Source organism: Amblyomma americanum, chromosome 1, assembly GCF_052857255.1.
Source record: "Amblyomma americanum isolate KBUSLIRL-KWMA chromosome 1, ASM5285725v1, whole genome shotgun sequence".
NCBI classification, from domain to species: Eukaryota; Metazoa; Arthropoda; class Arachnida; order Ixodida; family Ixodidae; genus Amblyomma; species Amblyomma americanum.
This window is the reverse complement of record NC_135497.1, coordinates 538,010,093-538,023,888: the sequence shown is the minus strand read 5'-3', so window position 1 is coordinate 538,023,888 and position 13,796 is coordinate 538,010,093. Positions and strand designations below refer to the sequence as shown.

General features: G+C 45.2%; 1 protein-coding gene across 6 annotated transcripts in view; it reads left to right on the top strand.

The window, feature by feature from the left end:
- The window catches only part of LOC144116288 (rab-like protein 6), a 149,716-nt gene extending 137,879 nt beyond the window's left edge, over positions 1–11,837 (top strand). For all 6 annotated transcript variants that reach the window (XM_077651029.1, XM_077651024.1, XM_077651025.1 and 3 more), the window contains 3 exons: positions 616–760; positions 6,445–6,542; positions 6,694–11,837. In XM_077651029.1, the coding sequence (XP_077507155.1) occupies positions 616–760; positions 6,445–6,542; positions 6,694–6,921 (471 nt within the window). In that variant the 3' untranslated portion in view covers positions 6,922–11,837. The remainder of the gene's footprint in view (positions 1–615; positions 761–6,444; positions 6,543–6,693) is intronic.
- The last annotated feature ends 1,959 nt before the right edge of the window (positions 11,838–13,796 follow it).

Genomic DNA, 13,796 nt, shown 5'->3' with positions numbered 1-13,796 from the left:
ATTTGATGTGGGGTACAGTTTGCAGCTCATATTTAAATGGGAAGTTTGCCCGTGCACGTTGCTGCAGAAACGTGACAAGCACATCTTACACTGTTCACAGCATGAGAGACAAAGGTCAATAACATTGACTGTGTCTATGTTTGTGGGGGAAGTTGCTGCCTGCCTCAGCTGTCGTCTGTTGCAGGAAACTCCATATTATTAAAGATCACCAACAATGGATGGTGCACCTATTGCCGCACATCGGACACACTAGCCACAGAAGCCATTGTTAATCTCTACAGATGCTACTGTAATTCCTACTTTGAACACATTTTTGTGGGTTGAAGCTGTGAAATACAAATCTAAACTCTACAACCCTTATAATCTTAATAATCTGACCTAGAATGAGAAAGGGAGCAAGCGATGTTGATGGAACCATAGTGTTAACCGGATTACACACCACTGGCTGCTGCTGCTTGTGTTCAGGTGAAATGAAAAAGAAGAGGATTACCACTTGGTGCAGGTGTGCAAATTTAGTGACAGAAACGCCGTGGTCCAGAGTGAATGCTGTAAGGGCCCCAGAAGAGTTAGTGCAGTTTGTTGGCTTGCATGTCATGGTTTCCAAAAATGGTGCAGATCAGCCGGGAGGATCCTGATGGCACGTCATCGCCAGCTGCTCCAGAGAATGCACCAACTGAGCCTGCACCGACATTTTGGAGTATGCCGAGCACAGACCTTAGCTTCTTGGAGAAGAGGTACAGCACCCTTTCTCCACAGCCTGGTGAGTCATTCAGCTTAGCATTTTTCGCTTTTAAACAGCATAGACACCAAATTTTGGTTGAACGTTTTGTTCTTTTTGATGGTGCATAAGGCTTCAGTATGCATTAGGGGTGTGCAGATATATGAAATTTGGAATATAAATTGAGTATGTTTGTATTCGATTCACATTCTTAGAGAATTTCTGAATGTTTGCCAGCGATCAAATACCATGCAGACTTTCATGAATCCGACTAGTGCAAACCCACATTATCGGGGGAAATTATCTGCAGATAAAATTTAAAGGGTACAGAGGAGTCCTCTCACTCTCTTCTCCGACATTTATTGCATGCACGGATCACAACGCTGCGACACTGCTGGGCTTGGGACTCATGTGAAATTCGGCTTGTGGGCTTTGCCACATATCACACATGACGAGAGCAAGACGACAGCCGACCACCCATTGCAAACACTCACAACACAACATGCGTGTGCATGCGTACAACACGCACGCACCTGGCAGGTTGTGATATGTCACAAGGTCACGTGACCTAGGTGGCAGGTGAGGTGAAGTGGCAGGTGGCCGGACAAAACTGTTGTGTCTGGTGTGGAAGCCATGTCCAGCTACTTTATGAACCATTAAGCTGTGTTTGTAAACTTGATTAAGAAGAGGGATTAACCGGATGCCGAACAAAATGCTGAGCAGAGTGTCGAATAGACGTGTGTGACCATGAAATACGCTTGTTTCACCTTTGCATGGAAGGGGACACACCACAACAAACACCGTAGCTTAGCAAATGTTCAATGATGCAAAAATTGCAAAACACACGGTGCTTATTCGCATTTAGCCTAAGCGAGCAAATTGGCTGTTTGATTCTTTGATTTTTCCGTAATGTGTTACGTACTGAATGCCCGCACCCATGGCACTCGTTCCTTCCCAGTGCTGGTAATGCTGTTCCAACCTGCACTGTTGCAGTAAACCTGCTGCATGTTGCTGCAGATGGGTGGTCATTGATGCGCCAAAATACTATTGTAGCAGCCAAGAGCCATTGCAAATGCGAGGTGCAGGATGCGCACAGGCGTGAGTCTGGTTCCTTCTCGATGCTGGGCAAGGAAGATCCCCAAAGGAGCCCAACTCTGCACCGTTTAAACTTCGGGAACAGTCATTTTAGCAATGTTTTGAGAGATGATTCACCTATTCCTGTGAACATCCAGCTTCCTGATCCATTCATTGCTTATCATTCCAACCCTCTTACTGTTACAGTTATACTGCTATTTAAATCTGGGGATAATACCAATCCTAAAAATTGTCGATCCATTTCTCTGACTTGAGTACGGTGCAGACTAGAACATCTAATATTTACCCATGTCATGGAGCACCTAAACGTGAATGGCCTGCTACTTGAAAATCAGCATGGTTTTAGGTACCGGCATTCATGTTAAACCCAATTCTTTGAATTAGTAACGGATCTTCATCTTGCCATTCACAATGGCTTGTACACTGACGCTGTTTTTATTGGCTTCTCTAAAGCCTTTGACTGTGTACCCCAAAAGTGCCTCATCAAATAAGTATGCAGTGAAGCCCACTTATAACGAACCTGAAGGACACATGGATTGCGTTCGTTGTATCCGAAGTGTGTTGTAAGTGGACTTCTCATTTTACAGCCACATATGCAAAGTCAGGCAGAAGTGGCATTTATTTCTTAAAAATGTCCGTTACGCATGTAAGCAGAATTTATAATGGGACTTTCCAAGCTCCCCAGTGGGGTCCTGTGCTCCTGCGCACTACTATGACTATGACGAGCTACTTTAGGGACACAATATTTCAAATTGGGTAAATTGCAAGCTTTCACAGCAACTGCTGGTAGGTGGGCATCCTCTTTTCCGGTCATTGACAAGGTTTTATAGATGCAGTGGCGAAGCAGCACAGAAAGTAGAGATGCAGACAACAGACACCACGTCACTAGCTCGGCCAGCAATGCACCCCACGTTACTGGCATTAAAGTTTCACGTATCGCTGCCATTGGTTTATCATCAACTGTGTGCAGTAGTTACTTAATGCTGCCCCTGTCCTGCACCTACTACGCTCCTGCTTCCACTTCAGACGTTTTGTTCAGCCCGCACACACGAGTGCACTTATTAGCCTTGTAGCCTGTTGGTGCATGCCTGGAAAGCAGTTAACTTCAGTCTTAATTCCTATTGTTTTTATGTAGCCACCACATTTCTGCATAAAACAAGAGGGGGACCATGGAGCTGGGAGACTCTTTCTGGTCAGCGCGCTGACAAGTGCATTTCTAGGCTGCGGGGGCGACTTTTCATCGGCTCCTCATTTGCTCAAACCGAATCATGCGGCCACTATTTTTAGTTATATCTGAGATGCAGTGCCATTGCCTTAGTACAAATTTTGACCACTGGACTGCCGTTGTTCGTAATAAGTGAGCGTTTGTTATAACTGTGGTCATTTTAAGTGGGCTCGGCTGTGTAACTTGCAACTTGATCGTAATACTACAAAGTGTATTCAAGAATTTTTAGCTAACAGACAACAATGTGTAACTGGGAACAACTTCATGTCTAAAACTGAACATCTCAAACTGAGAGTACCTGAAGAATCTGTCTTTGGCCCTCTTCTGTTTTTAAATGATATATTAATGACATTGTTACAAATATTGGCTCACCCATACATCTTTTTATCGATGATCGTATTACTATAGAGACGTTGCCTTGTAAGAGGTCTAGATAGGTGAAGTACTTGGTGGAGCGTTTGGCAGATGGATATAAAGACCGACAACAATAAACATATGACCGTACACTTTGTAGTACTCCATGTCTCTATATTCTAAATAACAGTGTTACTGAGCGCACATAAGCGTTTAAGTTTATAACCCTGTTCTTAACTTGGCATAGTCACATAGAACATAATCACTGGCAAAGCACTAAAAAAATTGGGCTTTCTTAAACATGGTCTATCTCTTGCCAACCCTGATACCAAACTGGAGGCCTACATGTCTCTAATTCAAGTATCATTAGAATATTGTTGAGTAGTATGGCATCCCCATCAAGGTAATCTGTCGAACTGCTTAGAACGGGGCAAAACAAGGCAGCACGCTTTATTTTAGTCGTACTCGCTGTATCAAAGCATTTGTGCACTAAAGCAGTCCCTACTACAGCTACCTACTACGAAGTCTACTTACTATAAACTTTACTGCAGAAACTTATCCTTTGTGTCCATGCATGTTAGAGCAACACATCACACATCATCTCATACTGATTATCTTCATAAAATTCAACCAATCTTTGCCCGCACAAACAAATATCTAAATTCCCCATTAGTTTTGTCTATAAAAGAATGGAATGCCTGCCCGAATATTATTTTTCTGTTCATCGTCACTAATGTTTCATGAATTGGGCGCAGCATTTCAGTTTGTTTGAGCTTGCTACCTTTGAACGTGTGATATTGCCGCGAATATTTGCAGTGCTTGTTCGTTTTTCAAATCTGCCGCCACACCACCTTATCGCTTTCTTTGCGACGCAAGACGCGACTAGATTTATCTCGATTGATCGCAGCCAGGCGGAGCTGATTCTACGTTGTTCCAGAATGTTCTGGTAACTTTGCACGCTTTGTCTCGAAAGTTCGCTATCAGCTTTAAATTGAGCACGGCCGACAGCAGCAGGCATTCTGTTCGATGTCCGCCGAGCACGCTTGTTGCTTCGCCGCCGCCGAGTGATTCAGTCCATTTTGGGCGCAAGTCAGCCCAATAAACAGTTTTCTTTTAGAAGCCCCTTTGTCCGTGTTCATCGCTGGTTCGACTGCCGTCACCACTACGTGACAATTTCTGATTATAACTACATATTATATTGTGATTTGCTGCGCAGTAGCACCATGCCCAAAGTGCATAACATTGCGCCAATTTGATAATGCATTTTGCATTCTTTCTTTCATGACTTTCCTATGTTTGATTTGTTATGATGTGAAGCCTTGTGCATTCATGTAATTGCTTTTTGCTTTTGTTATCCCCCCTCTGGGCTTTTGAGTACCGAAATATTTTTCACTCACGGCATGCTGGCTCTTCTTCTCTTTAGTGCATTCTCAGTAAGTAAAATCTCGATCATATGATTCTCACGGGGTCACACAAAAAATTTAGTTTCGTATCATCTAAAATGTACAAAATTCGTATGCAGAATTTACACAAATCTATTTCGGCTGACGGGGTTTACGTATGGCTGCGCACCACCTCTGACTCACGTTGTCGGCGCTGTGCTGATCAAATGTCGTCACTCACTACTCGCAGTGCGTACTGTGAAACTGATGATTGCGGCGTCAGCGATGTACGGGTAACAAGTACTTGGTGCTCGAGGGTGGGGTCACAGCTTGCACTTTCGAATTATCCGCAGGGGGGCGGGGGGTTGTTTGTATGTTTGTAGCATCCGAATTTCTGCCCATTGCACACAATGCACTCTGGCCAGGGCATTTTATGAATTCATAACAACTGGGATTGTATCATTGAGGTTTTACTGTGATCCGTACTATGCTGTGTTAGCTCACACCAAGTGGTTCTATTGCTCACACACTGCAGCGCTGGAGTAGTGTTTTGAGAATCCTCCTATCATGCTGGAGATGCAGGGTTCGATCCCCAGTGCCGCCACATACCCACCAGTTCCCAGTGGGTACACGCTTTCCCCTGACCCCACCTTGAGTAGATTAAAACACCTTGTGCCATGGCACTCTTTCACCAAAGCTGCCCTTAAAATTCGTCGGTTGCTCACACCTTGTACCTTGTTTTTTCTGAGGGACAATATCATTTTTAAAAAACTGTCTAATGGGGGTAAGAATTATGATTGGTTAATTTGTAGCAGTGTGCACCTTATAATATTCTAGGCTATGTAAGTCTGGCTGATGATGATGATGAAAAAGAAGTTGGTTTGTCGGGTTTAACGTCTCAAAATGACTTAGACTGTGAGGGATGCCGTAGTGGAGGGCTCCGGATAATTCCAACCACCTGGGGTTCTTTAACTAGCACTGACATTGCACAGTACACGGGCCCCTACAATTTCGCCTCCATTGAAGTGCGACCTTTGCAGCCGGGATCAAACCCACGCCTTTCAGGTCAGCCCTGGGGTAGTGGTGTTAATGTAAGTTTATTGTGTGTTTAAAGTGCATTTTTTTTGGAATTGTGATGTCATCTTTTGCGAATGTCATTCTCAGGTTTAGATGTTAAATGTGGTGATTGCATTGAAGTGCTGCAATTTTTTGTTTTTCACCGACTCTGCATAACACGCTGAACGTAAAAGCACAAAAACAAGGACGTAGAATAACACACACACACGAGCGCTCGTGTTGTGTGTCTTATTCTACGTCCTTGTTTTTTTCGCTTTTACGTTCAGCATGGAAAACCAACTCGCCCAAACTCGGCCTTTATTGGATCTGCATAGCAAGCGTGGGACATGGTGCATGATAGCATTAAAGTTGTTTGAATTTTGTTTGGTCACTCCACAATCTACATTTATTGTGGTGTCTTGTCATTTCACTGTTATTGTTAATGTCACTGCGCATGGTAAAGGAGGAGTGAGAAATTATCTTCTCCGGAAAAAAATTTGCTCTTTTAGATGTTCATCGTACCAGCGCAGTTCAAGTTAAAAATCCAGTTTTTGTTGCTTGCTCATAATTCCTATTTTTGTTCCCCCTCCCCCCACTCCCCTAACACCAAGCAGCTTCTGGTCCCAAGCATCAGCAAAAAATGGGCTTAACCAGTGGCACACCTGAGGACGAAGCTGCAGTCACTAAGCATAAGAAGCACAAGTCTAAAAAGGTGCGTGTCTCTTGCCGAAAGGCGCATGCATTTATGTCCACATGCATGGGTTGCTTGCTAGCGACTATGTTTACCACTGAATCTGTTCTCTGCCAGTAGGGCGGATGCTCAGTGACTTTTAAGTAGTGCCTTTTTTTTGGGGTCCATGCAGGATGATTCAGATCGGAGCCAGAAGCACCGGAAAGACAGGACTAAAGACAAGTCTAGCAGGGATAAGGACAAAGATGAGTCGAGCGACAAGTCAAAGAAGAAATCCCACCGCAAGCAGCGCAAGGCTGTGGAGGAAAGCGCTTCTGATACAGAAAGGCTGGAGGCTTTTCTCGGCGCCGTTGATGATGTCGGTGTAGAGCGCGCGGCTGAGGCATATGAATCCTTGTGACGCATCGACTCTACTTAGTCAGGCTTGTCGAAGCGCCAGTGTGTGCAGAGTGTCACTAACAGAACACGAAGGATTCATGCTACCATCACAATGGACGAAGGTGTACCAGATTAACACCAGACAGGCAGCTTAAGCTTGGCTGAGGCCAGATTCACTGGTGTAAGTGTCCTCTATGCTGGTAGTGCTGCTGTCGGCTTTAAAACTGTTACAAAAGCTGATGCTTAGGATTTGGTGCCAACACTTGATGCATGCTAACCACCATTTTGATTACTGTGCTGAGGTAACCACAGCCCAGTTGTGTGGGTGCTACTGAACCTGTGGAAAGGCATCACTGCCAGACTAGAGTTGAAACTGGTGTTTGTGCTAACCACATGTAACTGCAAATGTGCCACTGCTGTGATGCTAGCACATGCTGGCATGTGCGCAGCTGTGTGCTGTATTGTTTAACTGATGGCTGTACATTTGCTTGCTGCCAGCAATACTATCACTGGTGCATGAACTCACATGCGACAGGTATGATTGGATGTTGGCATGTACCAAGGTTCATGTTGAAGTAGTAGTTGTGGTCAACACTCATGGCGCTTTGTGTGAGGTGTGACTTGTAGTTGAAGATGCAGTGCCGAGCATCCCCAGTCTCGGAGGAACCCGTGACAGCAGCCAATGGTTGATGTGCCCTGTGGCTGGCAGTGGAAAGTGCACGGGTGTAAACATCAGGCTGCCTCTCCTGCCTTGATCTTTGCTTAGGGCGCCTTGCAGTACAGTGAACCACGCAGGTGACAAAAAAGGAAACGAAGTGGTCACGTTCAAAAACATTAGTGAGCAGCAAGCTGCAAACAGTCGCATCAAGCTGTTGCCCTTTCGGAGGCATTTCGGGGACACGCTTAAGACACTACTTGACTCAGAGGCTTAATTGGGGAGCGTAGTTTCTTTATGAGGAGCTGCTCAGAAATATGATGAGCATGAGTTTTCTTTGCTCTGCCCTGTAGTATCCGGATCAGTTTATTTTAGATTAAGCCTAAGTACACACACTTTTGCATGTCAACTCCTCAGTAATACCTGGCGCTGTTCCAGCTGCAACAGCAAGTCTGAATTTGTTGTTGCCTTGAGAACATGGTGTGCTCTGTATAAAATTCCAGATAGTTAAGAAGTACTCATCTAACCCTGCCTGACAGCCTGGTAACTGTATAGTGAGGTGGCTCAACAGCTATTGTTTGCAGTTTGGTGCTACAATGCAGCTGACAGATCTAAGCACTGCTGAGCTGTCTTTGTTGCCCTGAGTTATTAGAGTGGCTTGACAGATTTCAATGCATATGTCTTTGTGATTAAATGAAACCATCTTTATTTCATGGATCTGCGTGGTCACTGTGGTGAGCAATCATTAATTAACTTAGGTTTATCCTGTGTAAAGATGTTCTAACTAGCTTCCAGTCAGTTTAAAAATCTCAATGCAATTGCTAACCCTCCTTTCTCAACATTTTTCTTTAAAGTTTAGATGCTTTATTTAGTTTTTTGCTATGCTTCTTAATAACCTCATGTTTGTAATCTTTCAAATGTCCAGGCCATAAAGTTAAGGTGAAATCAGTGTTCCATGCTTATTAAAGGGCCACAGAAAGGGATGTTTGAGCTTGGCTTTAATATGCTTGCACTATGTAGAGTTGAAACCACCGAGCATCCATGCCAGGTACGAGGCCTCAAAAGCAAGTGGGAAATTTACTACACTTTTTAAAAATTCCCGCTTTCGCACCTCGCGGCGACGCGCACTGCTGGGTTTTCACGCGAAAACCTGGCATACGACTTCACCTCGTGCAAGTGACGTCAGCAGCGGGGGGTTATCATTGGCTCACAGTGCCAGATTCTTTCAGACATCACAGGCTACCGTGCCCACAGCCACTCCGCGCGCGCCACAGCTGGCGGAGGTAGGGGAGGGGCCGAGTAGGTTGGGCCGGCGGAGGAGTGCCGCTGTTTTGGCGTGCGAGAGGAGAGTGAAAGGCGTGAAGACAGGGAAGTTCAAATTTTGTCTGCATATAGGTCAGCTTCCACAAAACGCACTAAAATATTACTTGCTGGAGGATAATTATGAAGCAGAATCTTTTAACGTCCCAGGCATATTGCTACTTTATTGAGAGCCCCTTTCCGGGTCCTTTTAAAAGCAGTTACCCATGAATGTTATTGTAATTTTTGACAGTTGGTTGCCTGGGTTGAAAAGTTAACAGGGTTATTTTATGAACTTTGACAGACTTGTACAGTTTTTTTTTACGTGTATGTGTTTTTCCCACTTTCCTTTTGAAAGTTGGTATGTGTGCCTCCCTATTTATAGCACATCATAAAATGAGACTAGAAACATTTGGTTTCAATGACGTAAAAAAGAAGTCTCTAAGGCTATGCACTCATTTTTTTGTTTATTAAATAACATTTAAAACATCCTGTTGCTCGCTCAAGAAACACTACCGAACAGTCTGTTCTGGCTTTTGCAGAAAACACTGTTCTGATAGCTTGTCTTTCGAAGCAATTTATGTAGACATGTTACTAGTCTGTTGTGCACTTTTTGGATACCGTATTTACATGATTGTAAGTCAACTCCAATGTAAGTTTACCCCCCATATCGCATGTCAGGAAAAAAAGAAGGGCATGCCCGTGGGCACATTCCAGAATAAAAAATTTGTAGGATGCTTCGCTTTTTAGAGTAGAATGCGATAGCATCATTGAGCCACCGACGCTTATCAGCGGCCGCCATTGGCCGCTGCTTGTGAGGAGGGCGGTGGGGGAGTGCCGGTTCTGCATGTTGATGAAGCAGCTGCTCAAGGCTAGCATGAAAAGCGACTCGACGAAGCTGCTTAGACTGTGGCGACGCCAACAACGCCGGCTTTCCCGCCTAACTAACGCCTTAACATTCTCGCTCTAAAATGTATTAGTCAGTAGACTACTCATCCACACTTGTGCCATCATCCTTCCTAGCACTGCCGTCGCCATTGCTGCTGCAGTCCCACAGCACACTTTCCTAACATCGTCCCGCAAAATCCCACACGTCACAAACAACCGCACCACACCATCGCGTAGAACAGCTTAAAATTTTGCCTTGCTGCAGCTGCCACACTTGTATTACTACCCGTTCAGAGACGTCGAACTTGTCACCCGGCATGCAGTTATTCATTTCTTCGCCATAAAGAATGACAGCCATCTTGAATGTAGCCGTGAACGAGCACCAGATGCTTACTGGACTCTGAGCACAAATGATGATTGCCGAAGCTCTACATTAAAAACTGCTAAAACATGGCCAGCAGTCGTCAAACAGAGCCAAAGGGAAACTATGTGCGCTATGCGTAAGCGGCGTTGGCTCTTTCATCAGCTACCAACACTACCCCGAAGCGTAGTAACACCCGGAAGCGTAACTACCCGGAAGCGTACCAACACTACCTCTGAGCGGCGAGGCCGCCGCAATTTACACTCCCTTGAGCGCCGAGTGCGCAGTTGAAAGTAAAGAAAAATCTTTCCGAAAAAGTGTGCAAGATAGCCGAATGCTGCTTGGTAGAGCTGGAGAGCAAACAAAAAATTCAGGGAGGCACTTTGTTGACCTAAAGTGCGGTGAGGCGAATGCCTTTAGCGCGGTGTTGCTGCTTGTGTCACTGATGTGTTGTTAAGATGTTAATCAAGTACACAATTGTTTGTGAATCTTAAATGCTGGATACACTGGAGGGCACTTGGGAGGCATCCATCTGATTCAACACCTTTCCGCAAACACTCTCCAGCATCCTAGACAAGGAGAACTACATATGCGTTGGCAGGAAGCAACATCCTAGACAAGAACTATATATGCGTTGGCAGGAAGTAGCGTAGTTGTTAGCACACTCTGCTGCGGAATGGAAGGATGGTGGTTTGAATCCAATCGTGCACAGAGATTTTTTTTCTTATTGAGTTGAGCATAACGAACTTACGGACAGTATGACGTCATTTCCGGTTGGCGATGTAACAAACAGGGTCTCGACCGGGAGTATGAGCCATTAAAGGCTTTCACCTTAAAATTGCAGCCATGCTGCAGCATCCCTGATATCGCGTTTGTCTCGCCTTTATTTATGGTACTATGCTTTGGTTTCGATTGTAAGCCGACCCCCCCCCCCCCCCCACTTCGGATTCTCAAATAAAGAAAAATGGGTCAACTTACAGTCGTGTAAATACGGTATATTGCTATGAAGACTGAAATGTACCTTCCATCATGATTGCAAAGCACTGCATATGTGTATCTTTTAAGTGATTGTTAACTGGCGAACAGGCGAGGCTTTGACACAGAACAGTACTGTTAAAAAAAAAGCACATTTTTCAGATCAAATTACTGATGTGAGCGTTGACATATCACCTTCCACAAAATCACGTGTCTTGAGAGTCATATATCTTAGAAGTACTTCTTGCGGGCCGAGTTGGTTGATGGTTTTAAATTGGCAACAAGTTGTGCTAACGCACAAGACACACATGAGAGGTGAGGTTGATGGGACTGGTGCCAGGTCCCGTAAACTTTGTCTCTCGTGTCTGTCTTGTGTGTTAGCATAATTTGTTGCCAAATTTGATAGCCATATATTGAAAGCACTTGTGTGTGTATATGTAGAGAGACTATTTAGGTGAGCTTTTTTTTTAATTTGGGGGAAGACTCCCTAGATCAAAAGCAAGGGAAGGAGACTAGTGAAGAAGAGTGGCCTGTAGTACCACAGACAGCAAACTCACTGCAGTATGTTGTCTGCTGTAAATGCCTCACTCTTGTCGATCAGCAGAGCTTCAGTGCTGGTCTCCAGGTGCCATGGGAACAATCAGAAATGCACAATCTGTTTATGAGGAAATACATTGGTGTGCTGCCTTGGAACGTCTGTACCACATCATTTAAACAGCATAATTAAAGCCTTCCTTAATATGTTTATGCCTACCAGAAATGAGCAAATTTTTACTATGTATTAGCTAATTCACCATGCTTGATAAGTTGCAGTGCTGTTTATACAAGCACTCCTTCGTTTGCTGATGTGTGCACAGACACCATGAACTGAGCCAGGCGCTAAAGTGCCATCTCTTGGAATAGGAAAAAAAAAAGCATAAAACCCATGGGCACTGTTTTTGAAGAGAAAGCTTCACAGGACAGTACCTGCCGTTGTGGCTCAATGGTTAGGGCGCTCGGCTGCTGCTCCAGAGCACCCGGGTTCGAACCTGATTGCGGTGATCGTGTTTCGATGGAGGCGAAAGGGGCGAAGGCGCCCGTGTGCTGTGCGATGTCAGTGCAGGTTAAAGATCCCCAGGTGGTCGACAAGCCCTCTACTACAGCACCTCTTTCTTCCTTTCTTCTTTCACTCCCTCCTTTATCCCTTCCCTTACGTGGTTCAGGTTTCCAATGATGTATGAAAAATTCAATGATGTATGAGACAGATGGTGCGCCATTTCCTTTCCCCAAAAACCCATTCCAACTCCTCAGGGCTAGCTGCCTACCCTGTTCTGCAGGCGGCCCTCCTTGGCAGGTTGGGGTGTCCACCAATATATGCGAGACAGTTAATGTGCCATTTCCTTGCCTCAAAACCAATTTTCAAAACCAGTCTTCAATTTTCATGGAAAGCAAAGGAAATGCATATAACTGGCCCCCTGGGATAGGGGACACCTCAGTCGTGCTTTAATCTATTTGGGGATAGTGACAGATGTGCGCTGCATGTGTTGGCATTCAGAACCCTGTTGCAGAAATGCAGCAGCAACAAAGAAGCTATAGAAAGCTATAGACCTGCAGTGTTGTTTGTTGACAACTCTCTAGACTTCGATCATTTTGAGGAAAGGAAAGTGCATAACTGGCTCCCTGGGGCAGTAGACGCCTCAATCCTGCTTTGAAGTAGTGGTGGGGGTGAGAGAAATGTGGTTCTCCAGTTGGCGCCACTGTCACTCTTAGGGAGTGTGCTTGGCCCTTTGAATACTTGTTGGGGTGGGAATAAAGACGGCCAGGCTGTGGCCCCTCAGACCCATAATGAGTCTTGGCCCCCGACACTTGATGTTTCCTGGCCATACAGTCTCTTGTGGAGCGCCTCCGTGGTCCCACAAAGGGAACATGACACTGGAGATAGCGGCCTTTCGGAGACGCGCAGCACTCTCGCTCACCGTCCGAAAAAATGTTCTTCGAACACATGAGATCCATATACTGAACCCGCTTCAAGTGCCTCGCGGCAGTACATACGATGGGTCCAAAGGCACTCATTCACTCCGCATAGTGTTTTCTCACAACACCATGTTCCGCAGGAGTCACAACTGGACGTGTCGCAGAGCAGCACTGGACTTCTTCCACAGCTATAGATACACGCATGAAACCCAGCACCCACATAATTGCCTCTCTTGAGTCCAAATTGTGCGACATAAACATTGCCATATTTACAAAAGAGCTCCCACTTTTTGCACGATCACGGCACAACAAAAAAATGAAAATGAAGCCAGGTATGTTATAGAACAGTGCATGCTATCCTATGAAGGTACTACCGTAAAAACCGGAATATAGGTCGAATTTTTTTTCAAAAAACCATGGTGAAAAGTCGACCCCCGTCTTATATACCGGTCATTGGCGGAAAAAATACGGAAGTCTTGCAACAATGGGTGGCTGAAGTCAGCAGGCTCCATCACCATCGCCATCAGCAGCAGTGCCGCCATTTTGCATTTCAGTAGATGCAAAGCGGAAGCTAACGGCAATTTACCGTCGCCTTCAAGAAGAATACGATTAAGTACGAGGAAGCTCACGGGAACCTGGCGGCACAGTGCGAATTTGGAGTATCCGAAAAGAGCATTCAATACTGGCGGAGGCAGAAGCTGCGTATTACAACTTGCAGCAACCAGAAGAAAACATCATTTCTTGGGCAGACCGTAGTGTATCGAGA